The following is a 26,810-nucleotide window of genomic DNA, read 5'->3' as shown; positions in this document are numbered from 1 at the left end:
ATCTACTGTGCCGTGTAGTGGCTTAAAACCAGGCCACCAAAATGGTTAATGTCGCTTCATCATGCAGCACTGATTGTCCTTTCTTTTTTTGACGTGTCTATGCAAAGTTCCAACCTCTCATATGTCATTATTATCGTCAACATTATGAAAGAATAACAACAATGATGACATAATTGTGAAAAGCATTTTTCTTTTACGTGACTTTGTGATTGCAAAAATGGCGTTTCTTTGGGTGCCCATCAGAGGCCAAGTAATTTCATGAAATGTTCCCAAACAGTAATAAAAGGACAAAGGAAAGAAGTGGGATATTTTCTTTGAACGAGTGTCGATCTCTGTCCTGCAGCAGTGGTGCACACTAACAAGAGGCAGCTTTATGAATACCCATCCCCTGGTGTGTGGGACAATTGTAACAAATGATGATGCCTCCACAAATCAGAAATTCATAGATTTTTTTTGAAAGCACAGAATGATAGAAGGGGGTGGGAAGGGAGGGGATGCATGGCTTGGAGAAAAGGAGAAAAGGGTAGACAAATGGAGGGAGAGTGAAGATTGAGGAAGGCTCAAGCATAGCGGTCGAGCAATTTCATGACAAAAACACAGCATGTGTGCTCCTTACGTGGACACTCCTTGACACAGATGGCACCGTAGCTGTATTTGACGTCTGGGTTGTCGCCCTGTGCAAAGGTGACGGGGTTGTAGATGGTAGGTGGAGGGCAGTGGCTCACACAGGAACCACTGTCATTGAAGTTTTTGCATGCCTGGTCATAGGAAAATAGAGGCAAAGTGTTGAATGGTGGTGGGGGGCGAGAAACATTGCCATATTATAGGGCATTTTAAACTATTTAAACTATTTATGAAACTAAACTATTTTAATTTTAACAGGTAAGAAACACTGAGCTAAAGCTCTTTTTCAGAAGCGGTCTAGCCACAAATGATTGTTCAACGAAGAAGTGAAATGTACAGCAGCCAAATATTCTAAACGGATGTTGATTTGAAATGTGGAGGGAAAAACAGGAGAACCCAGAGAAAAATCCATCCATGGCACCACGGGTAGAACATGCAGACTCCAAATATACAGGCTTCAGAGTCGGGATCTAACCCACAACCACCTGTATACCAGGCGAGGGAGTTAACATCTCGCCACACCGCAGTGCCCTTCAACATAACATTGCTGTTGTTCTGTGTGGCAGAGGTGTGTACTCACAAAGCAGTGTGTGTCCCGTGGACCATCACACCCAGCCGCACACTGGGAGTGGCAGCATTCACTGGGAGTAGGGCCATGGCAACGGCCATCGCACTGCCGTGCGCACGTCAGCTTGGTGACTGCCACGGCACAAGTCCACGCAGATGTCAGCAGAACGCAATCTCACACTGCTGCTTCCCAATTACCCACGTGTTGCTGCTTAACGCAGCAACAACATCGTCGTCGTCATCATCAGTCACAATGATAATGATTCATCATCCTTTTAATGGACGTGCCATGGTGGCTGAGAAGTTGTCCGTGATTATCATGGTCAAGGCACTGCTGGATGAAGGCCTCCCCAATGCATCGCCATCTCTCACAGTTCTGCGATCTAAAAATCTACCTAGCACCTGCACATTGGACATACTGGAGGCTGCATTATATTCCTTGGCTGCAAGTCCATCACTATTCTTGATCATCGGCATTATCCCTCTTAGCATGTGGCTAAATTGGTTTACAGATAAAAATCCCTGGAATACCAAGTTAGTGTTGAAACAAAACATAAACAAAAATCGTATTTCTTAGTTTGCAAAAAATGCAGTTTTCTAGAATATTGAGAAGAGGACGATAATAATAAGAATGCAAGCTTATATAGCGCTTTTCATAAACTCTCAAGGCGCTTTAGATGAAAAAAATGGCTACGTTAAAATAGAATGAGCAGGTAACCATTTTTTATACACAATTGGAGATTTTTTGACTAAAATTTTGTACAAAAACGGTTTCTGTAACACAGTACAGAAATCATTGCAGAGTGATTTGCATTATTTTTGTTAAAATCAGAATTTCTGCACGTGAATTTATTCACGAAATAGTTATCGTACTGCGCAGTATTAATGCAATTATGCGGTGGTTAATGAACCTGAAATGTTACAGGGTATATAAAAACGCATACAAAATGTGTTTACATTGTCTGTTGGGAAAAAAAAAACATTTAGATGTAACAAGAGGATATTCAAATTTCCTTCAGGTATGTTAGCCATTTTTTCTCATTTAAATGTTTGTGATGTGCTTTTAATGTCGAACTATTTTATGATTAAACCAAGTCTAAAAGTGAAAATGGAAGCTTGTCTAACACCAGCGTGTTCTCAAAACTACCGCTGTACAAGCACTGTTGTGGTCACCTGAACAAGGCACCAACTCATGTGTCTGGGATACACTTTATATAGCTAAATAACTCTTACCAGATGCTAAAAAGGGGATAGAAATCCAATTCAATTCATATATTCGGTGCCAAAAATACATATTCTTTCCGATGCTCATGGACTCAACGTTTAATCGCATAGCAGAATAAGCATTTATATTGAACAATGATGCAATCCAGCCGACCAGCCCATAAACAATATAACAACCAGCATATGCAAGTTTCACAAATCACTTGAAACAATGGCCTTATGAAAAAAAAATTGGTACCTGTCTGCAAATACTTTAAACCATGCAATTTGAAATCTTCTCCATAGGCTACATTCTAAAAATATCTACATTTGTAACTGACAGCAGTAATAATTTGTTTCATTAAATAACTCTTGCATGTATGAAACATTTACAGCTCTCTCTTGATTTGAAGCTTTCGTGACTGCAGGAATTCACTCTTTGGTTCTTTCGGTAAAGTCACGTAGGTATAAAATTAAATAAATCACGACGTTTCAGGTGCAACCTGATGACGGACGCTTGTGTTGCGCCCGAAAACGTCGTGATTTATTTTATTTTATACCTACGTGACTTTACCGAAAGAACCAAAGAGTTTTTACAGCTATCATTGATCAAATGACAACAACTACAACAAAAAAATATAAAATGTCAAAAGCATTTAATGCTTGATTGGTCTGTAGAGGGTTGCGACAGAGCGGGTGTGTGCTGTGATGTTTACTGTACTCACATTTTTGGCAGTATTTCATCCCATTTCCCCAGCAGTGCTTATGGCAGCCTTTATGGCAGGAAGCACCTGAAAAAGGGTAATACAAGTTTTATGTTAATAAGGGGCATTAAACAAATACCTGTTGCTGTCATGATATTACATTTCAACTATCATAGTTTACGATGTTTAATATAAAAAAAAAGTACTGAAACTAATCATGAGGTTAATTTATATCAAAGAACAGTGCCATGAATTTTAAATACCATTTGCTATATGAGGACATGTAAAAATTAATATTTCAGAAATTTGTATACAAAAATAGATGATCTACGCTTAATAATAATAAAACATTAAAATTACAAAACTTACTTTTAATTTCTGACATTAAGCTGATATTATGGAAATCGATTGCTCTATTCCTGATGGATTTTTCAGAGTTGTTAGGAAATGGATGTGATAGACTTGCAATTGTAAACGTTAAACCACATCACCTATCACTAACTTTTTTACACCTGATTGTTAGCAACTAAGTATGATCACCAGGGAGTGTTTAATCGTTGCACTTCCAGTATAATTGTGCTTATTTCCCAACTCGATATCTCAACGTGAATTCAAGTTTAGGATGTTACAAATGAATTGTGCTGCAATCGCTGACTGATCATGCAGCATCCTGACATTCCTTCCGTGATGTTGAGGTCGTAACGGGTTTTTTTCCATCCCTGTTGCTCTGTACCCGTGTATCGTTCCTGTTCTGCTGTAATGTAGACTGATGCCTACTTTATTGAGGGCAATATTGGCACGTAAAATAAAGAATGATTGATTGATGAAGGTGATACTTTAGTATGGCATCCCTTGGCACGAATGTTTAAAGTGACCATATCCATACGTGACTGGCAGTAAGACAATGGCAAGGCAACTTCCTAATTTCCATAGGTACATAATGATTAATTGAGATGCTTTTTCTGCCACATAAAAATGACCAATTCCGTATAAAATGTAGCGTTTAGATTTTTCAAAACAAGTTAAAAAGTTGGTATTGTACACACGTACAAAACAGAGGAAGACATTTATACAATCTTATTTTGGCTTATTTGTTAAACTGTTGATGAATATACTTTGCCTAACAGTAGTTATAGTATGGAATGACATTGCATTATAAAACATTGTAGATAATATGCGACGACACTTGTACATTGCTATATATTTCCTTATCTGGTTGACTTATTTCATTTTAGGATAAGCATTAGAAATGTCTTCAAATGCCAGATGTGAAATCCTCTACAGAAATGCTACTTTATATGTGTGCTGCATATATCACTTCAAACGTGCTATACTGAATAGAGGAACGTTGGTACGGTGGTTAGACCATTGCTTCAGGTGATGTAAGTTTGATTCCCTGCTACAGCTAACATTAGTGGTGAGAGATATTTGTACTGGTTTAACAGCATAATAACCTTCCTTTTATGATATCAGAAGATCTTTAATTAATAAAATTAACTGCTTGCCCTGGTTTGGCATGCCTCGCTCTTGTGAAATTAGGGCCATCGAATCCTCACAAAACCATCTCAGGGGCATTTATACACACTCTTAGTTTTAGTTTAGTTTTTACATTTTATATAAAAGTTATTAAATAAGAAATGTAAGAAACAGTTGCAATGGTTGTGAAAATAAAACTTTTGGGGAAATGTCAGAAAAGACAATTGTGTTTATACAATTTGAACGTATATACTTTATGTATGTATGCTCTTTATTTATTTCTAGTGATTTGCTTACCTTTCCCTCACTTTGCAGTCCTATTGTTTTGTTGTATTCTTTGTTGTTGTAACTTTCTGACCAGCCCCTACTGGACATCTATAAACAAGAGCTTCATAGCTCATTGGATTTCTCCAGGATAAATACAGATTCTGATAAGATTCTGATGCCTTGTACACTTGTGAGTAAACAAGCAGTGCACAATTCTTACATGTGGTGCTGTTGTCCATGTCGATGTTGACAATGCTGCCTTCTTTCACAATGTCCCACCAGTCCACAGTGTTGTGGTAGCAGAGGTGCTTGTTCTCCTTTATGTACACCCCTCCATGTAAGATTTCTGAAAGTTTAAAATAGGCATTTAACAAGGCGCTTACATATAGTCAGCAACAATGGCAACAAGTGAAAACATGTAGCAATACTGCAAATGAAGATTTTTGAACACGTTTGAGGAAACCACTTTTTAGCTCGAGCGCTGAGATATTTTTTACCATAACCAAAACCCCAAAGGATTCTTACACTGAAAAGTAACATCTGGCCAGCTGTGCAACCCAGGGACACTTACATAATAGTTATTCTATAGTTATTTCGGTAAAGTCACGTAGATAGAACAAATAAATCTGTGACTTTACCGAAAGAACCATAGAATATGAATTCCTGCATTCACGAAAATTTTAAGTCAAAATATATAATAGTTATACATTCAATTTGGTATAATATAGATTCTAAATGTGATCGGATCTGAAGATACTTTACAGAAACTGGGCGTAGTTATGTTATAGACAGTAGCAATCAACTATTATTATTGGAAAAAAGAAGTGTGTGAGCTTGGACTCAAAAGACAAGCAGAGTTTCGACAGCACAGATGGCTGGGGGAAAAGAGTTGCAGACTTTAGGGGGTAGCAACGGTGTAATACATTGTGGGAATCGCTGGGTAAGAAGGCCTTCTTGTCTTGGCCATTGCTACATACAAAGCTTGCACTTTATCTGAATAATTAAATGTGTTGAATTGGAGTAAATAAACTGGGAGATAGTACTAATGAGATGGAAAGGGGAGAACTCCATACTTATGAAAGTGACACACTGTCATAGAGATGCTACCACTCTACCAACTCTTCTTCAGAAAAATCTTCTAGAAGAACGTCACCCATTGGAATATGGCAAAAGATTTATGCAGGAATTTTTTTTATTGACATGCTAAGAACACTTATGCAAGATATGTGGTTGTTTGAAATATTACTTTCCTGAGTATTTTGCACACAAATGACACACATGGTAGGTGTCTGGTGAGTGCTGACGTATGAGTGGTCAATTTATGGAAGGGCATAGCTGATGAGCAAGCGAATTGAGTCAATTGGGCAAGGGCAGGTCCAACAGGAGAGAGAGTAAGCTCATGAGGGAGAGGCGGGGGGAGGGGGCTGATGACATATATCATTGTCTCTTGACTTAAAGCTTTCGTGATGCAGGAATTCATATTATTTGGGTCTTTCGGTAAAGCCACGTAGATAGAAAAAATTTATAATTACAATATCACGACGTTTCGATCGCAACACAAGCCATCGTCATTAGGTGAAAAAAGAAGGGGAAAACTGCTGAGACAGGCTGTTTATAAAGGTTTAGAGATGGGCGGGGCAGCTAATGTTAATGTAGGAGAGGTCTCCGTAACCTGCAGTAGGTCTACACCAATCAAAGAGCTGTTTATAAAAGTTTAGAGATGGGCGGGGCAGCTAATGTTAATGTTGGAGAGGTCTCCATAACAGGCAGTAGGTCTACCCCAATCAAAGAACTGTTTCCAAAGGTTTAGAAATGCTTGTAAATGTAAGCTCGGAGAGAGCTAGTAAAGAGCCATCGCCATATGGAGGTGGAAAAGGATGGCAAGCCGCCATTTACTAACACAGTTAACGGTGGCTGTTAGTGAATGTAACTCAGAAATGAAGCTGTGGGGGTACCCATTGTATTATGAAAAATTAGTATGTCAATGTAAGAAATTTGCTTGTAAATGTAAGCTCGGAGAGAGCTCGGAAAGAGCCATCGCCACATGGAGGTGGAAAAGGATGGCAAGCCGCCATTTATATCCTTGTCTGTTTATAGGAGTACAATAGTCACCCGATATTTGTTTAATGTTTTTTGTAAATTATTTCTATGATGATGAGTCTAAAAAAGTTCTGCCTGAGGGAACTTACATGACAGGATTTAATTTTTTAACACTAATTTATGTTTATCACTTTCTTACATTTCCCATGTGACACTGTTGTGTTGCACTGATTTCCATATCCTTCGTTGGTCCACCTGATTTGTTTTGCTTTTGTCAATTTCGTGACCCAGGATACACTCACACAAATGAGACTCATCCTGGTCTCTTGGATTCCCACCTTGTTAAACAAATAAACTCGATTTGGTGGGAAGCTTCACCCCACGCACAGCATGTACCGCCCTCTAGTTACTATATATTGTGCAGTTATATAATTTACTCGTAGATATTATATTACTTAATATAATATCACACAATTTTTCATGCTGTACAGTGGATATTATGAACAAACCTCCAACATTTCATTTGAAAGTATGTTTAAACATGGCATCTGAGAGAGAAAGAAAAATAACTTTTAAGTACAATTTTTAACAGAAAACAGCCCTCTTTATCTTTACAAGCATATTGCTAACATGAACGTTTTTCACGTCATTTAAATATCTGATACAGACAACCAAGCACACACACGAACTGCTGCACGGACACTGTACCGTACATGCTGCAATTTAAAAGCACGGAAAGCCACGTGACAAACATCTTGCTTGAATTGAACACACTTCATTCCTTCAATATCAGGGAACGAATCCAATATCCAAAAATAAAGCAGCTGAGCAGGAAACCGAAGCATTTCCCTTTTTAGTAAAAATGTTTGGCAATAAGAGTTATGATTCCTGATTCTCGCAAGCAGACACTAGACACAAGGGTGCAACGTGTGGAGTCACCACACTCAGTGAACACTGCAATAAATGCAGAAAATTGGAAATTGCCACATATGTGCATGGCAAAGCCACCCCCATAAGAGTGTACACGTATTCCGCTGCAGAGAATTCCATTGCTTTATTGGGCAATCTACCCTTTTGTGTGGACCACCTGCTTTTCATGTATTAGACATCTACCTCAATGTTTAAAGACAAACAAAATAACTGCTTCAAAACGTACGTGTGAAATAACGCAGTGCATAGGTTGATATTGTTGAGTGGTTTAACAACGAGCGCATCAGCATTGATTATAATAATCAATGCTGATGCGCTCATAACAATTAATGCTGTTGATACCACTGTACCCTGCCATTGCTTTCTCACATCTGCTCAACAATTGAGATGTCAAAAATGCAATACCTGACATCAAGATCTGCTCTCATGGTATATCCCACCATCTGGCTGAACTCTTCCCTATGAATCGTAAACCTCTGGCTGTCCCCCAATGTCTCCATCACTAACCTGCTCTAATCCATCTAGCACATGCCCTAGTCCAGGGGTCGGCAACCAAAATAACAAGAAGAGCCATTTCTTTCCAATTCGGTACAAAATTCAGTATTTCAAGAGCCGCAATGCATCTGAGTACATACGTACATATTGTCAAGAAGCAGCCCGTAAAGAGCCGCATGCGGCTCCGGAGCCGTAGGTTGCCGACCCCTGCCCTAGTCAGTGGAACCTTCTCTTTCAAATGACATCTACAACACTTTTAAAGTTGTGTATTGTTCCATACTTGTTCAAGTAGTTTACTCTATCCATTCTTGAACACAATGGCGTTCTCTAAATATACGTGATTTCAAACCACCACAAAACAAGAGGATATAAAAAAAATAGAATGGATGAAATAAAAGCTTCTAAGATATTAATTTACATATTGCGTCTATTTCATATTAGTCTCAAACGAATTTGTTGTGCTATTTTGTATTCCATAATGCATTCCACAATTATTCTTTCGGAACGATTATTGTGACTCACTTCGGGCATAATTGTAATAGCATCTAATGGCAGTGCCATGTCACAATTTATGGTATACTTTTGGCCATTAGCCATTCAGTTTACCATAGTTTAACAGGCTTTAAAATGCTTTTAAAATGAGGACTGAAAGCAAGAAGTTAATTAGAACTGACCCCTTTAAGCCTGCACGCTTTAGAGCCGAACATCATGGGCACTTCTTTTTTACTACTGCGGCTCAATGTCACTACAAAAATAAATGAAAAGACAAAAAAAACACATTAATGCAGCTAATTAGCAAATAAATATAAATTTCTTTATAGAGTGGTCTAATTACTCACTCCACTTAATCGCAAACTTCATAGGCAGCATGTGCATCGCTTACATCAATGTTCAAGTACTTGGGCTATGAAAACATAGAGTGGAATATTGAATCTTTTATCTGTTTAAATGTCAGTATTCTGGATTTTCTGTGATATTAATAACAATATAATTTTTTTCTGAGAATGGCAACTTGCTTTGTCGATGCAGTCACAAAAGCACGAATTTTTTGTTTTTCTCTGCCAAGAATATTGATTTGAGGAGGAAGGCAGCATAGCAGCTTGATTCAAATCTAATTATTCACAAAACGTGATTGCTCTAATTGTTATTTCAAACATTTTAACACATCCATGTATAATAGATGACTTAGCTTCAGATGAATTAAGACGCATAATCACATCAAACGTGTAGACATTGATGCGTTAAAATATTTTAATTGCTTACAGCACGTGCTACAAAATGAAATGTCATTGTCAGTATGATGCCGCCGTTCCAAATGACTTATTCAATGGGATACCTTCAGGGATGATCCACGCTATCAATATTCTGAGACTATGGTGTTGTGGGACATTAGGAGGCAGCGATGGGAACCAGCTAAACGTTGTTATTGTTATTCTTTGGGTCTTTCGATAAAGCCACGTAGATAAAAAAAAAATATATTATTGTTTATATATGGCTGGCACTGTGGTAAGAACACTTGAAGTATGCGAGTTAAACTCATAGCCTGAGCTTAACTCAGCCAGTTATCTCTCCTGGGTCATCTTACCAGAGTCAAATGAGTATAACTTTGTGGGAAGTCAACAGAGGCTGTCCTATTGGGAGAATAGTCTCCACCATTATATGGAACGAACAAGAATATTAATGATTGAGGAATGTATGCGCCAGAGAAATGCCACTAAACAGGAATCCAGCAAAAAGAATGGCAGTGCTGTACGCATGTATGTTTAACTTTTACCACACCGTATCTCCAATTAGCATGGTTGGCTATGTATGGTGCGAAAGAAATTCAACATACATACATACACATACGTAGCCAATCCTGATAATTATAATTATCAGAGGTGCGGGAAACGCTAGTGGAAGAAAATAGAGGTGGAGGGCAATTCAACAAAATCCGTACTGATCGATTGGAGAGACTAGAAATTAGAGAAGAATGATTTAGAAAGGAATATCAGCAACAGATGAGATATGATGATGATAACCAACAGTGGCGGACTGCTGTTGGAATCGTGGACCCAGCAGCTTGTGTAAAGGGCCAGGATGGGGAGAAAGAGAGATAAACGTAACTCATGGCCAATAATAGAGTTATGTTCCACCCAATTGTTTGAGGTGAAAACTTTATTTAAAATACCTATGCACGGTCTCGTATGGTTGTTATACAACAGCCAGTGAACTTGTAACAGTTCGCATCATCTACGACCTTTTCCAAATGTCAGCAACCGGGAACCGTTTCCCATGTATTATGCAAAGAGCGGCGTGGCGTGCGCGATTCTGATTGGCCAGCAGCAGACATCTCACAGCACTCACGTCTACAGTAGGCTCATTGAGTCCCTACATGCTGCGCCTGATGAAGCTAGTTGTAATTACAGGCGAAACTTTATACTCAGATTGTAAATGTTGTGGCTTGCCTCTCCAACACACCGATGTGCTGTACTAGTGACGAATTGGCATGTTCTGATTACGTGACAACCCTTACTAGTTGGCTGTCAGGTGGTGGCGGGTTTTACGCGATCTGACCCAAAATATATATATTATGGATGCTGCGGCTGTCTGTCAGTTAAGATGAAAGGGTAAAAGTGCAGCCCTGCAATTGCTCGCCCATGCCACTGGCACAGGAAGTGCCTCCCCAACTGGAGGGACCTCTGGAGGGTCTTTGGTTCTCCACACGGACCAGACTTTACTCCACCTCACATCATGACGATATGTGAAGCAGACATTATTATACTGTTGGTTGGACAGAAGTGGTGGGGGTAGGGATTAGGAAACTGGGCCATTGTTACTACTCCCTTGTCGGGAGATGAATCAAATCAGCAACCTCCCGATTAGCACGGTTGGCCACTTACGGTGCGAAAGAGGTTCAACATACATCAATATAAATCAGCACCTTCTACATTGCAAGTCAAGTGTGCTAACCATGAGATCATGGCAGCTTCCTCCATGTCTCAGTTAAAACGCTAAACATGTTAAGTGTATTGCTGTTGATATATCAATGTGCACCAAATCTGGCAGGCTGTCAATCTGTCTGCCCTGCCATTCTGCCTGATGTTAAACACACGAAGCACGTGATTGTCACATTAACAGTCTTGCACATTTTATTTCAAAAGATGGCGATGGCAAATGATCTAATTTCATTTGTGAAGAAGAATGTGGAAAGGCATCCTATTTCATGGTGGAACAAGCGTAGCCAGTAACACATGTAGCACATACACCAACCGATACTTGCTGTTTGTGTCACGACCTATGAAACCATTTTTGTACTGTACATCATCTGTACCGTCGCAGGACACCCATGAGATGAAGCCCAACAGCTCATTGAGCCCTTCCTGCTGAAGTAAATTCAATCTAAATCAGTGCCGGAAATGGGAAGAAATTAGTGGGGGAACTCACGAATGCCCTTCCCTGCTCGATGAGGACCCCCCCCCACTCTGCTAGATATGGACAATGCCAAACAAAGACAAAGATCTCCAGTATAGCGTTAACAAACTCTTGGGGCAAGTGCTGTTAGTGAGGACCTATGAAGGGTCGGCATGGCACTCAAGGGAATGGGTGGCCAGCACCATGCCCCACCGCCTTTGTCTTCCCAGTGTGTTTTTTTTACAATCGCACCAGATACTCATTTTAGGTTGAGTCGACATAGTGAAGGCCCAGGACTGGTTCAGACAATCGTCATAGGTGTTGGCTGTGAGCAGGAATTCCCTTCCCTGCTAGATGAGTACCCCAACTCTGCTAGATCTGGCCCATACCAACACCCCCTCGCTAAATGAATACACACTTAAGCACCTTTCATTACATGTGAGTCACGTGTCATACATTGTGAATTCAACCTTTATTTAATGAAAAAGCAAATCATGACACAGCTATATATTTAAAATGGTAAAAAATATTATAGGATCGACCATTTTATCACTCATTTCATGATGATAGTCATCCACAATAAATCGGGTCCATTTCATGAAGTTTCATATGAATATAATCTGAAACAGCTCCAACAAAATTGTATTATACTGAATTTGGTTTAGAAGAAGACATGTTCCCATATTTATTTTTAGAAAATAGTGCTTGTGTAATGTATGGGGAGAATATTTGGCCATGGCATCGATACAATGAACTAATCAACATGCAGAGAGTGTCAAAGAAAATTTAAGGTATTCGAGCAAGCAGATAGAACTGCAGGCTCAATGCCACTGTGAAGGACAGCGTAGATTTTGAGACTGTGCCATCACTTATGGTACTGGGAGTTTAGCCAATAAACCTTGGACTTACAGATGCTCGTGCTATATTGTGAACTATGTGAGCCAAGCAGATATTAAGAAACACAGAGATATGTTGTTCCTGAACCTTAACTGATTGTTGCTCATTTCCTATATTCACCATAAAATGCTGCCATGAGGGGACAGTTCCATTTGACATGATGGCACTCAATGCCATGGTGTACTTAGCATGATATATTCATGAAGCAAAGATGTAATTACTCAAAAAAATATATCCAATCATCTCCATACAAAATGACTGATCCCTCTAAGCTGCTTTAGGCAAGTCTTATCTCATAATTAGATTTTGACTGTCACGAGAATAAAAAATATTGTTGATATCCCAAGGTTAATAAAGTGAAACACTTTGTGTTTAAAACACACTGCCAAAGTCATGAGATATGCCGTCTTGTTCTGCTGAAAGAATAGTACATACATTTTTAAGTACTGTGATAGCATCTATGTTTAAAAAAAACAATACTAAAGATGCGTGAGCAAGTTGCAGGCATTGCGTCTTATACAAGTGTAGTGAGCGACTTCTGAGACACGTCGAGTAGAAGGCTTCTTATTTATTAAGAGCACACTGGGCGATACATTGTGTAACACAGCTACACATAGGCGATCCTAACACATAGCCCAATCTCCGGCTTCGCTATGCAAGCTGTTCGGCCAGCGCAACGATGGCGACAGATAGTGAGTCTTCAGAAGATCAGCCACGTGGTCGGAGACAAAGAGATGACGACGAGCAGCAACACAGCCAGGACCCAGGACCTGCAACAGCCCCGAACCTCTGGTTTCATTCCCCTTATATCTGTCCCAGCACGGCCAAGCTCCACCTCTGGCCACGCCCCCTTTCTAGAACCTTCGAGCTGGTTCCCGAAGCTTCCTGACTGACTCCACCTTTCACCTTTAACCTAGATACGCCCCCCGTATAATAAGGGATTATGTAATGCAGATATGACTGTAAATACTACTCCCGGCCGACAGGTGTCACCCTGTCATTATACAAGTAAATCAATACATTGGGTTGTAAATTAATCTGGTTTGAATATGCTGCATTGTCTTGCACCTGCAAAAAGCTATGTCATGAGTCATTTTGGCATAAGGGCAAATCAATGTTTTCTTATGTCAGCTACTTCCATACATCCATTTAACACTGAAAGCAAATCCTGTTAACATGGGCATCGGTTGATGCCCATTTAATAGCAAAGCCCAGCTGTGACAGTAATGTGGCGCTCACTGCAGTGACACCTCATGGTATTTTTCCAATTATGCTCACATATACAGCTGGTGGACAGAGCAATACAAAAAAATGCAATATTAGTGTATTTCAAAACAAACAATTGCAATGGGCCCATGAACACAATATTGTTTGACACCAATACAACTGAAAATTACAGGTTTGAAAGGGTACTCCATTGACCCTTACCTAGAAGATGATTTATATACTCTCAACAAGGTGTTTTTTAAGGATGATATGCAAGTGGTTGTGGAAAGGGTAATTAGATAACATTTTGCCAGATGGTTTTAAGACCAAACGGGGTCAGTGGCTTCCTTATTCGGACCTGAAAATATTCATACCAAATGAGCTGAATACACTTCATTTCATGCCAAAACTAAAAGTCATAGGCACTTTGAATGGAGCTCTGGATGAGGTGGGCTTAAAGAGAGAAAACTAATTGTTCGTAAAGATTTCCTCATTTGTGTGTAGTTAATGTGTAGTAAGTGTAGTGGTCATAGGCAGCTCGCCAGGCATCCCCCAGACAGCCGTGCTGGTGATCGGACGAATGCTGCTTAAATTCGCTGAGCATCTGCAACCCCTTTTCCTCTGTTTGTTCAGTTTAATTGCATTTCTGTGCCACCTTGTGTTTTTTAGCTGAGAAATTAACACGTGAACATTTCTAACACCGGTCTTTAAATCACTATTTTTTTTTAAACCTGTTGACAACAATTGTCCAATGTTCAAATGGTTACCTGTTTCAACATCGGAAAAACTGTGCTTGCTTCTATGCAGGTTTTTTTAGGAATGTAGAGGGTGCCTAATACCACTTGTCTCAAAAATCATGAACTTGCTGTCCCCCGTCCCCCCTCGTCCCGCCGCCCTCCACTAGCTACCCCGCCCCCACATTCAAATTAAACTAACAGAAAAACGAAACCATTTTTTTAACCAATTAAGGCTCACTGAGATATATGTATATATTTCAGAAGTGATCTGGTCACAAATAATAGCTCAACAAAGTGACTTATCATGTTGGCATTTATAGCAACCAATTACTCTGAATGCAATGCATGTTGATTTGAAATCTGGAGGGAAAAACAGGAGGATCCAGAGAAATACAACATGCAAACTCCACATATACAGGTATCAGGGTCGGGATCGGGATCTGGATCAAACCCACCACCTCCTGTATACCAGGCGAGGTAGTTAACATATCACCACCATGGCACTCTAATTTTCTCCTCACATTCCAGTAACCAAGACCTCCAAAACACCCCCATTTTCTGATCTGCATATCAGAAAATTATTACCATTAGAAATACCCTCTATGTCATTCAGAATATTGTTAACTTCCAATCTGCATAAATAGTTAACAATAATGTTACCTTTTGTCACAAACCATACCAATCATGTTTAACACTTTGCTTTCCACAACAATGGCCATGCTGTTGTAAACTATCTTGAGGTGTTTTGTTGTGTATCCATTTAGATGCTTCATAAATTAAACCTGTAATTGCATAAGCCAATATAATGGCTTTTATTGTAATTTTAAATGTCAGTTTGGAATTAAGTAAACAGAAAATATAAAGCAAAGTTTAATGTGGGTTTGGTACAAGAATATCCCAGCAGCACATGATCACTGCAACAAAGGGCAGCCAGAGGCAACAAAACAGTGTGGTGATTACACCAGCAAAAAATAGATCAATAGCAGCAAGAAAATAAACACATTTAATGTTATGAATCATTTTTTCCAATGCAGTCTAATTGAATGCATGCCAGATAATGATATGATTCATATCACGTTTTTACTTAATTTACAAACCTCAATTAAAATGCGTTGGTTCTGATGAGGAATGTTAAGTGAATAATACATCTATTATGAACTAATTTTCAAAGCAAGGTTAGCATGCCACTTTACTAATTCCGTGCATGAAAATCTTTCTTCAGCTTTTTGGTGGTAAACAAAAAAACACATTAATCCATTTTTTATACCCCAAGGACTAGAAGTGAATCGGAATGCATAAAAGAGTGTTTTTATTCAAAAAGGCATTAGTATATTCTGCTCAATTTATTCTCGAAATGTCAAATTAAATTAAAAAGTGTTCAACTGGTACTTTATTTCTAACATAATGCTGTATGAATACCCCAGAGCGAAACAAAACATAAAATATATTTAATTGTTCACAGGAGACATTAAAGCCATTGAAAGAATATGGCATATTTTATCTTTAAAAAAAAGCCACCTATATGTAATGGTTGTGCAATACTTGAAATGTATTCCATTATATGACAAATTATTTAGATATTATTGGGTCCTTTGGTAAAGCCACTTAGATAGATCAATTAATAATAATACAAACAATGACAATATCTTCTTGGTTCTTTCGGTAAAGTCACGTAGAAGGGAAGTAATAAAATAATAAAAATAAAACATAATAAAACTATTCTCACGACGTTTCGGCCACAACGCAAGCAGCCGTCCTCAGGTGAAGAACAGGTCTGTCAGAAAGACAGCGTCTGAACGAACACCACCAGGCTTGGCAGCGTATATTTAAGCTGGGTTGGAGGGGGAAGAGCGCCTTGACAAAGAAATTTGCATATCAAGAGGAATTTATCATATTTATGGCAAATGCAGGTATGTGATTAGTACTACTTATGCCCGTGCATTATGCAGGATTAGCAGCATCAAAGGGAGGGGATATGGCAAATGCAGGTATGTGATTAGTACTACTTATGCCCATGCATTATGCAGGATTAGCAGCATCAAAGGGAGGGGATATGGGAAATGCAGGTATGTGATTAGTACTACTTATGCCCGTGCATTATGCAGGATTAGCATCAAAGGGAGGGGATAGGGGTAGCATTAATAAAGGGAAGGAGTGTTAATAGTATGTAGCTGCAGTAACTAAAACCACCACGTAAACAACTAAAGTATAAACTACATAGTATCATCAGTATACTAAATATACTCTACAATAAGCTGAGTTACTAAGAGTAAGTAATACATTACAATTCTACGTCGTAAAAAATATATGCTTCCATCTAAACTTTATTCTCTTACATCACACGAGTCTACACCGTACTATATACTGCCATAGACAAAGCCAACATTAAATTATATACTGTATTGCTATAAACCACCCTAAACCTTATACATTGTAATATTACACTATGTATTATTCTACCCACCCTAATGTATATCACACTGCTGTATATTCACTATACAATTACGATACTATATATTACTTTGTACATTGTATTAAGCATATAAATGTTATACTATTTGTTATTATACACTGTACCATTGACCGTCGTGTGAAAGATACTAAGAGGAAGCAACGAAATATGTCAATGGGAGAGTATAGGTAGCAAACTTGCAGCGGAGCAAAGAATCCATTCCCTGCAAAGAATACAATGCCAGTGAGTGGAACGCGGTCTAAAAGTCACCGTAAACGTGAACACAATCAGTTAAGATCCGAAATGGTTTATTACGTCCTTCCAATGATTGCTAAGCCAGAATCAATCTTCTAGGTTGAAATTGTCTCTGTGTTTGTACATTTACAAGCAAATGTCTCTCTCCTACTCGCCCCCATATTAATAACAATATCACCACGTTTCGATCGCAACACAAGCAATCGTCATCAGGTGATAAATATCGCAGAAGAGCTGCTGAGAATATATGGTGGGAGCGCTGCTCAGGTAAGGAGTTATAAAGGTTTGGAATGGGTGTAGCCCAAGGGTCAGTGGGAGGGGCTAGCAATGAAATTTGCATGTAAATGGAAGATCGGGTAAATCTTGACAAACGAAGCTGTGGGGGTGGCCATTGTATTGCGAGAGATTAGCATGTCAATGTAAGAGATTTGCATGTAAATGCAAGCTCGGAGAGAGCTCAGAAAAAGCTATCGCCACATGGAGGTGGAAAAGGATGGCAAGTCACGAAAGCTTTAAGTTAAAATTATTTAGATTTATTTTAATTAACATTTGACCACAATTATACCTCAAATTCCAAACATTTATTACAGATTGATTACAAAGCTTAGGACCTATTTTTACCCATGCAGGTACTCAAGTGTTGTGAAACAAGAAATTCACAGCATAAAATTAGTGATAATTTAAGCTCGGCCTTTTTGAGGAACAACATCATCTTTAATGATCCCGTAAAAGCTTCTTAGATATCATTAATGCAAGCATCAATATCACTTTTTTCCAGTTATGTATTATTTATAAAATATCGTTTTTCTGGCACGTTGTATACGCATTAACTAATACATATTTATATCTCCCACCAACAAACCACCGACAGTGATGTGGCAGTACATTTTTATTCTACTGTACTGAGAAAAGGTTGATTGCAGGTGTCGTGACATCGCGGGATGTCACTGTTCAGTGCTGGCACTAGAGAGGCATGGCGTGCGGTGTAACGACATCGGGGATACCACAAGGGTGTGGGTGTTGTACCGGCCCTAGAGGGGACCGGTGAGCACTGATTGATAGCGCTAGATGGCACCACGCTTGGCGTGCAGTGCCAACCCTACAGGACAGGGTGTGGGAGTGCCAGCCGGAGAATGAGGTTATTAAAGGCCATGGCACTCTGGTTGACCAGGGAGGACACGTGACCAGTTAAGTCTACAAAGGGGCCCAAGTGGGGGCTAGGTGTGGTCATGTGGTTAACATCCAGATCCTTCCCGAGGATTCTGGAAGGTGGTCGTGGCCAAGGGCGGAGCCAGCCACGCCGCAGAGAATATAAACTGGGTCCCGAGAGGGACCAGGTTGTTGTTGTTCATCCTGGAAGAAACCCTTCGTCTATATTCAACGTTCTATGTTCTCCGAATCTCCAACGCATGGACCTGGACCCAAGCTGTTGGTCCCGGTCCGTAGTTGCAGTTAGCCTGGTGGTCACCACAATAGGTTGTTATTCTGTTAAGGGGAAGCTACCCCGTGTGTTGGAGTTAAATAAATGTGTTGCCTCCAAGTCTACTTCTGCGATTCATTTTAACGCACTACACAAGTAACAAACACGTTATTTGCCACATATCATTCACATATGGAGAATGTGTTATAGATAAAAGTATTACTCTGAAGCATCCCAAATATAGTTATTGGAATGTTATCAAAGAAATATGGTAAAACAGAGTTACGTGTTATTTGCATATGAATAGTGAGTCTTACAAGTGTGTTAAGCTTTGTCAATATCAAAAAATTTACATATATTCCACTGCATGTGAACTGTGCAGTTGTGTTGTCGTTAGTTATGAGTCCCATCCAGGCAAACATTGACATTATATTCAACAGCTTCATAACCAAAGCAAACAAGTGAATGCATGATGACACTATGTAACATTTTTTGTTCCTGGGTAGTAAGTGTTATTTCGAAATTGCTTATGTCTAAAAAGTATTTAAAAAATGGCTATTATTCCCCACAAACTTTGCTTTTGTGACCAGGACAGTGATATTTTGAAATTTACCTATTTTAAATGAGAAAATGGGCGAATTTGTGTCTTTTCCTTCACGTAAAGTCAGAATACAACAACATATGAATACAATTGTACATGTATTTATACTAAAGTAAAACAAAAATGACTACAAAAGATTTAGAAGTGAGTAGTTTTTCGAGATTTACGATTATACCGTAAAGCACTTTCACGAATCAGCCCACAAATGTAGTCTCCCATCATGGTATCATTATACTGTCCTTGGTAGCGGCATTCAAAGTCCAGTATATCCTGGTGGAAGCGCTCGCCTTGCTCCTCCGAGTACGCTCCCATGTTCTCCTTGAATTTATCAAGAAGAGCTTCAAGGATATGAACTCACCAGTCTCAACCAGCTCCACTTAACTTGATTTGGAGCTTTCGTGACTGCAGGAATTACTCTTTGATTATTTCGGTAAAGTCACGTAGAAAAAAAATAGCATACGACGTTTCGATTGCAACACAAGCAATCATCATCAGGTAAAAATGAAAGAGAAAACAAACCTAGTAAACTTAGAAATATAATGCAATACAACACAGAGAGTCGGCTAACATAATAGTCACACTACCTGTTTGATTACGTTCTTCCAAAGATTGCTAAATTTGAGAGAGAGACCAAACACAGACACGGAGACACATAGACAGACACACAAGCAGAGAGAGATAACACAGAGACACACAGAGAGAGACACACACATAGGCACACAAAGAAACAACGCCTCTGCGTCGAGGCCTTAAATAGAGACAGAGGGGGGCAGAGAGAGAGGGGGGGGTAGAGAAATTAGCATGTCAATGAGAGATCTGGAGCTTTCGTAACTGCAGGAAATACTAGAGAGACAACACAGAGACACACACAGAGAGAAAGCACACTTAATAAACACAAACTTGGTAAAATTTGGAAATGTAATACAATGCAGCACAGTCGGTCAACACACAATTAACGCACTGCCTAGTTGATTACGTTCTTCCAAAGATTGCTGAATTAGAAGTTAAGTGTGAAATTTGAGAGATAGATAAGACACAAACATGGAGACAGAAAGACAGACACAAAAGCAGAGAGAGACAACACAGAGACACAGAGAGAGAGAAAACAAACTTAAAACCTCGCCGTAGAGGTGGTTCAAACTTGATTTGGAGCTTTCGTGACTGCAGGAATTACTCTTTGGTTCTTTCGGTAAAATCACGTAGAAAGAAAAAATGAATTAAATTATAGCATATGTGGCACATTAAGAATGGATCACTCTTTTAAGTGTGTCCTTGTACAGCAAGGGAGTAAAGGGTGGTTCTGTGAAAGTCCTGATGTGCTGTGCAATGCATCAATGCATGTGTGTACAGCAGCATGTAATGTCTGAGTCGGGCCTGTAGGTGGCTGGCAGGGTTAATGAATAACCGCACGTGTAGACCAGCCACATGGTTAATGGCGTCTCGGAAGGATTGCTGCGTGTAACACGCGCTGTTGCATTTTACAGGTAAAGGACCCAAAGGTTGTTTTTGATCGTTATATAAATGTTCTAGATTTGTTTTAGACTTGTTTTAGACTTTAAGCTTGGCTTTGAATTGTTCGTTTGTGATATATGCAATTAGAGGCGTTTTAGCACTGTGCATTGTAAAGGGATGACGCACTGTAATTAGTTACTGTCATTGTAATTCTCTAACTCTAATACTGTTTAGTCTATAACCAGGCCCATGTACCCAGGGTATGACTACTTGCAATGCTATTGAGCATAGAACACATGTAAAGTAGTAAGCTGTACAATGGTGATATACAGTACGTATACTGTACGCATACAGTACATATAATGGGTGTAAGATACCGATAGAAGTGGATGGTATAGATAGACATACAGCTTAGGATTAAAGTAATACTCGAATAGTGATGTGCAAATGTGATTGTCAAAGATAAGGATGGTTTATCAGGAGTAGAATTAGGTTTAAGAGAAAGGGTTAATGACTAACGGCACGTGTAGACCTGCCACATGGTTAATGGCGTCTCGGAAGGATTGCTGCGTGTAACACGCGCTGTTGCGTTTTACAGAGTGACGGTGCTGTTCTTCCCAAGATTCATATGAACCACAATAAATAAATGTGCTTGCCCTCGATTTGGAGCACCTGCCCACGTTCCTTCATCTCGAGTGTGCAACACATACGACGTTTCGATTGCAACACAAGCAATCATCATCAAGTACAAATGAAAGAGAAAACAAACCTAGTAAACTTAGAAATATAATGCAATACAACACAGAGATTCGGCTAACATAACAGTCAACACCCTACCTGGTTGATTACGTTCTTCTAAAGATTGCTAAAGTTGAGAGACAAAACACGGACACACATAGACAAACACATAAGCAGAGTGAGATAACACAGAGACACAGAGAGAGACACACACACATAGGCACACAGAGAAACAACGCCTGTATCGAGGCCTTCAATAGAGAGAGAGGGGGGCAGGGAGAGAGGGGGGGTAGATAAATTAGCATGTCAATGCGAGAGTTGGAGCTTTAATTGTTATGATAAGTAATCAGTTGTAGATTAGAAATTCGTTGTAATGTGTAATATTTAATAACTGAACCCAATCACTATACCCAATAACGTGCAGAAATCAGAGGTGGCGGAGGGGGGGTTATTGTAATTATATGCTACGTTAGTAATCAGTTAATTAGTATGTGTTTTTCTCCTATAAGGAATTATAATTGTAATATGTATTATTTAATAATACGCTTCCAGGCCGCACTAAGCCTGTAGCTGTCAGAGCGATTAAAGTTATTTGTGTTTCTCAATTTCAATGGATTCTCTAATTACTAGCTTTTGAATATTGTGTACTGTACCAAATCTTACTTTAATGTTTTCCTTTTGCAAAACACGGGCTAATTTGTCAGTTACTCCTGCGATATATGGTATGTTAATTGTTTTAATAATCTGATCACTTTTCGATTTAAAGCTCTGATCACTTTCAGCAGTGTTGCTTTGCGATCATGATTTGGCATTCAGTGCTCTGTTAATTTGAGCATTATTGTAGCCATTCTTTCGTAGTGCTTCTTTAACATGTTTAATCTTCGCTCCCTAGACTTTCACCATCTGACACTGTTTTAGCCAAATGTATGAGCGTCTTGATGAGAAGATTTCTAAGCTGGTTGATAATGTGAACCTGAATTTACATCATTCTAACCTATATAATTACTTTTTTGTCTGCCCGTCTGTCTGTCCGTCTGTCTGCGCACGCGCACTAGCGAGGGATTTGGCTCTCAAGCGGTGGAGTATACGTAAAAAAAAAATTAGCTAGATACCACGCCATAAGCCCCGTGATGGGCAAGCGGTATTTCCTTTTCCCGTCCATCACCTTTAAATTAGTTAAAATAGCGTTTTGTGCGATTTCTATTTATTTATTTATACAGTTTTACCGCCCACCTCGGGACAAAGCACGCAATTGCGCATGCGCGAAACGCTGACAGGAGTTGCCCCTAGCAACGCACACACGATCGCTAAAAAAATTCATTCGCATTAACAATGCTTAAAAAATATACACACAATGCTGGGATTCATTATTCACAGTCTTATGTCCTCCCACCCTCACCCCAATGCGTACAGTTACTGATATAAATCTGTAGATATTAATATTATAGCGCTTACATAGCATTATTGCAGCGCGGGTGCGGAGAGCGGCCCAGCCCCCAGCCTGGCAATGTGTCACCTCCTCCGGCTGGGCAATCTAGGCGAGGCCGCGGGCTCTGTATGGGACTAGGCCTCACCACGGCAATGTAAAGTACTATTTTATTTAATCTTTTGCTAACAACTCAGGTTCATTGTTTACTATTATGAAACTAATAAGTTGGAAAATATTACAAAAATAATGTTTGTGTGCAGAAAACTAATATTTCATAATTAGGTTGCTAATTATTTTATTTTTTAGGTGTCTTTTTATGACGCTGCGACGGTGTACTGCCAGTCTGTGCTGTGGCCTGCTGCCTGCTGATTAATTAACATCAGTGCACTGGCACTCTATTATCTACACTGCTAATTTAGCTTTTTCCCATTATGAGTGTATGCCAGTCTATAATTTGTTGCCTGCTTCTTTACCTCACTCAGTGTACTGCCAGCCTTTCATGTCGACTGTATCCTGCTTTTCCAGCTGCTGACCATATTGCCAGCTTTTTATGTCGACTGTAGCAATGCTTATGCCATTGAGTCGGCATACTGGCTGTCTATAATCTATACTGTAGCCTGCTTCTCAACTTACCTGTGCGTACTGCTGCTCTTTAATGTACACTTATTTCAGCTTATGTCTTCAATGCATTTTTATTGTTTCGATTGCTCACATCACGCTATTTACTAATAAGTAGTACTGCGATGCTGATTAATATGTTATACTGCTAAATACGTTGAAATTTCTTAACTACAGCCCATTGCATTTCTTCTATCATTTTGTTACATTCGTGGAAACATCACCCACTTAAATTTTGCTGTACCGCACCTTTACTTTCCACTGAAGCAGGGAGCACGCAGGGAGGTTCAATGCCCCAAATATTGTTGACCTTGCTTTCTTACGGTGTGTGAGGAACATTGTGAGAGAGACATTGTTCTTCCATACCAAGAAAACACTATCGCACGATTTCCTGACACTAACAGAGAATACGATGCCCTACAATAACACATTTTCCTGTCGCAAAGCCAAGATGGGTACCATGTCAAGATTCCTCCAATTACAAAGCTGCAGGACAAAGACATCCTTACGAAAGTGTCGCCTCTAAAAAAACTTATATTCCTTGGTGATCATGGACAGAGGAGGAAACCACATATTATGGTGTGCCAACCTCTTTCACCAGTATGTTGTCAATGAGTATGCCAACATTGAGAGTGAGCGCCTTCTTTACATTCAACTGAATCAAAACCGGCTGCGTGTGAACAGGATGCTCATCTCTGGGACGCCATAAATGCTGAAGGAGATGCAAACGGTCACAATGTGGGCTGATTAGTTATTTTGCCTTTATCCTTCACAGGTCCACCAAGATACATGCATGAGAAGACTCAGAATGCCATGACGTACATCAGCCAATATGGCACGCCCCATCTCTTCATCACCTTCACTTGCAATCCCAAATGAAAGGAGATCCAGGTTTACCTTTATCCAAACCAAAAGCCACCAAACAGACATGACATCTTAGCGAGGGTTTTAAAACTGATGACCTCATGATACTTATTATGACCAAAGAAGGCGGCGTCTTTGTATAAAGAAGCAGTAACTTGCACACCATTGGGTGGCAAAAACGTCGTCTTCCTCATGCTCACATTTCACTATGGATGAGGGCAACAATTCATGCAAGTTACATTTATACATTTATCAGTGCTGAGCTATCTCACCCCCATCAAGACCCTGCCCTTTTTCTATGTGGTCTGCAACCAAATGGTCCATGGCCCATGTGGCCAGTTCTATCCAAATGCGCCATGTATGCAAGACCACAGGTGTACCAAAAGGTATCCACAGAATTACTTGAAAGACACTCAGTCGGCCCATGATGGCTATCCTCTATATTGTCACAGAAATACTGAGCATGGTGGATTTCAAACAACGCTCAAACCTGCCACTAACTCGCTAATTAAGGTTCACAACCGGTGGATCGTTCCCTACTGCCCTCTTCTGTGCAAGATCTTCCAGGCCTACTTTAATGTTAAATTCTGCTATTCTAAAAAAAGCATCAAATATGTTTGCCAATACATCGACAAAGGCTCTGACATAGCTGTCTTTGCCTTCCCAAACAGAGGGGGCAAAGTGTGCATAAGCTCAAACTTTTTTTTCCAAGCAACATACATCACCAACAATGAGGCCATTTGCTGAATTATTGGCTTCCCTATCCATGACCGTTCCCCCACAGTCGTCCATTTGGCACTTCACCTCCAACATGGTCAACGCATCTACATCACCAAAGGAAATATCCAACAACAGGCTCTGGCTCCACAATATGCCAGCCTTATGGTGTTGTTTGTTTTGTGCCCATGTTACCCATTTGCTGCCAACCTGCTCTACCATTAAGTTGCCTCCTACTATACATGGACAGCTAAAAAAAACGGAAGCGACGTGCTGCTGACGGTGAATCGGATGCCTTAGGACGAGTCTACACAGTTCATCCCAACAATCAGCAGTGCTACTTTCTCCCAATGCTTCTCCATGTTGCCAAGTGGCACAAATATTTCCAAGACCTCTAAACAGTGGAAGGAGTTGTCTGTCAAACATACAGGGAAGTTTGCAATCTTCGTGAAATTCTTGCGCATGATCACCATCTTCATAAAGCTATGACAGAAGCTTCTGTTGGTAAGTCCCCTTTCCAACTGACGTTGCTCATCTGCATAAATCTTCAAGTTTGCAGCCCATCTAAACCCATGGGACTCTGGCAAAAATACAAAGAGGGCATGAGTGAGGACATCCTCCATGGAGCTCAATGAGAAAATATAAACCTCAACGTCAACTTTTCTGATGTCATCTTCAAACAGGCCCTCATCCTCCTTCAGGACAAACTGCACTTTATTGGTGGAAAATACCTCACGTCTATGGGACTACCAACACCCTACAGGGACATCCTGCATGCCCTTACTCAAGAGACCCTACGTTAAATATGCTATTATGCTTTACAGCTTCTTAAATTGATTTAGGAAAATTAACTAAAGCTGATGGATGCAGAAAAATAAGCCTACACGAAAATCTTGGAAGATATTGTGACTACAAATCGAGTCTTTTTTTCCTTGATGCACCTGCCAGCACTGGGAAGACCTGTGTTTTCAAACTGCTCCTCGCTAAGGCTCGCCAGAGAGAGAACATTGCTCTAGCTGTGGCATCATCAGGGAATGCTGTGTAAGTCGATGTGTGTGTGAGAGTCGATGTGTGTGTGTGTGTTTGAATCCACATGTGTGTGTGTTTAGGTCCATGTGTGTGTGTAAGTTGATATGTGTCTCTGTATTTTTTGCCCGGGCAACACCAGATGTGTGTGTACGTCGATGTGTGTGCATGGCTCCATGTGAACGTGTAAGTCACTGTGTGTCTGTGTCTATGTGTGTCAGTCGATGTGTGTGTGTACGTCGATGTGTATGTGTGTGTGAGTCCATATGTATGTGTGTTAGTCCATATGTGTGTAATTGTAATTACCAACATGCTGTTCCGGCATCGGCGCATCCACACAACATCATGAATGCATGCCGGGTCCAAGCAAGAACATCTGCTGGACTACATAGTGACGGATCAGCGGATGCGAGCCCATGTCCTTGACACCAGGACCTACCATGGAGTTAATCTGACCATCGACTAGTCATCCGTAAGATGTGCCTGCCATTCTTCTACTCCGGTGGTGGGTGTACACCCAATACCCCATTCCAACCTAAGGTGGCCTGGTCTCAGTTAGCTGATGAGAGTTGCAAGCGAGAATTTCATCATCGCTTGCGGCTGGGGTTGGCATGGTCCCCCACTCCTCCTGATGTCGAGGGTAAATTGCCGAGGTTTAGGACTGTAACTCATGCAGCTGCAATGGCTGCTTTGGGTACA

General features: G+C 40.0%; 1 protein-coding gene across 3 annotated transcripts in view; it reads right to left on the bottom strand.

Moving 5' to 3' along the window:
- Positions 1–26,810, bottom strand: part of LOC144934341 (receptor tyrosine-protein kinase erbB-4-like) — a 240,005-nt gene that overhangs the window by 82,910 nt on the left and 130,285 nt on the right. For all 3 annotated transcript variants that reach the window (XM_078860026.1, XM_078860032.1, XM_078860040.1), the window contains exons 4-7: positions 5,062–5,187; positions 3,120–3,185; positions 1,205–1,323; positions 617–758 (exon numbers count right to left, since the gene is read on the bottom strand). In XM_078860026.1, the coding sequence (XP_078716152.1) occupies positions 617–758; positions 1,205–1,323; positions 3,120–3,185; positions 5,062–5,187 (453 nt within the window). The remainder of the gene's footprint in view (positions 1–616; positions 759–1,204; positions 1,324–3,119; positions 3,186–5,061; positions 5,188–26,810) is intronic.

This window comes from Lampetra fluviatilis, chromosome 1 (assembly GCF_964198595.1).
Source record: "Lampetra fluviatilis chromosome 1, kcLamFluv1.1, whole genome shotgun sequence".
In the NCBI taxonomy this organism is placed as follows: domain Eukaryota; kingdom Metazoa; phylum Chordata; class Hyperoartia; order Petromyzontiformes; family Petromyzontidae; genus Lampetra; species Lampetra fluviatilis.
Note: the sequence above shows the minus strand (reverse complement) of the source record. Positions and strands in the feature narration are given on the sequence as shown.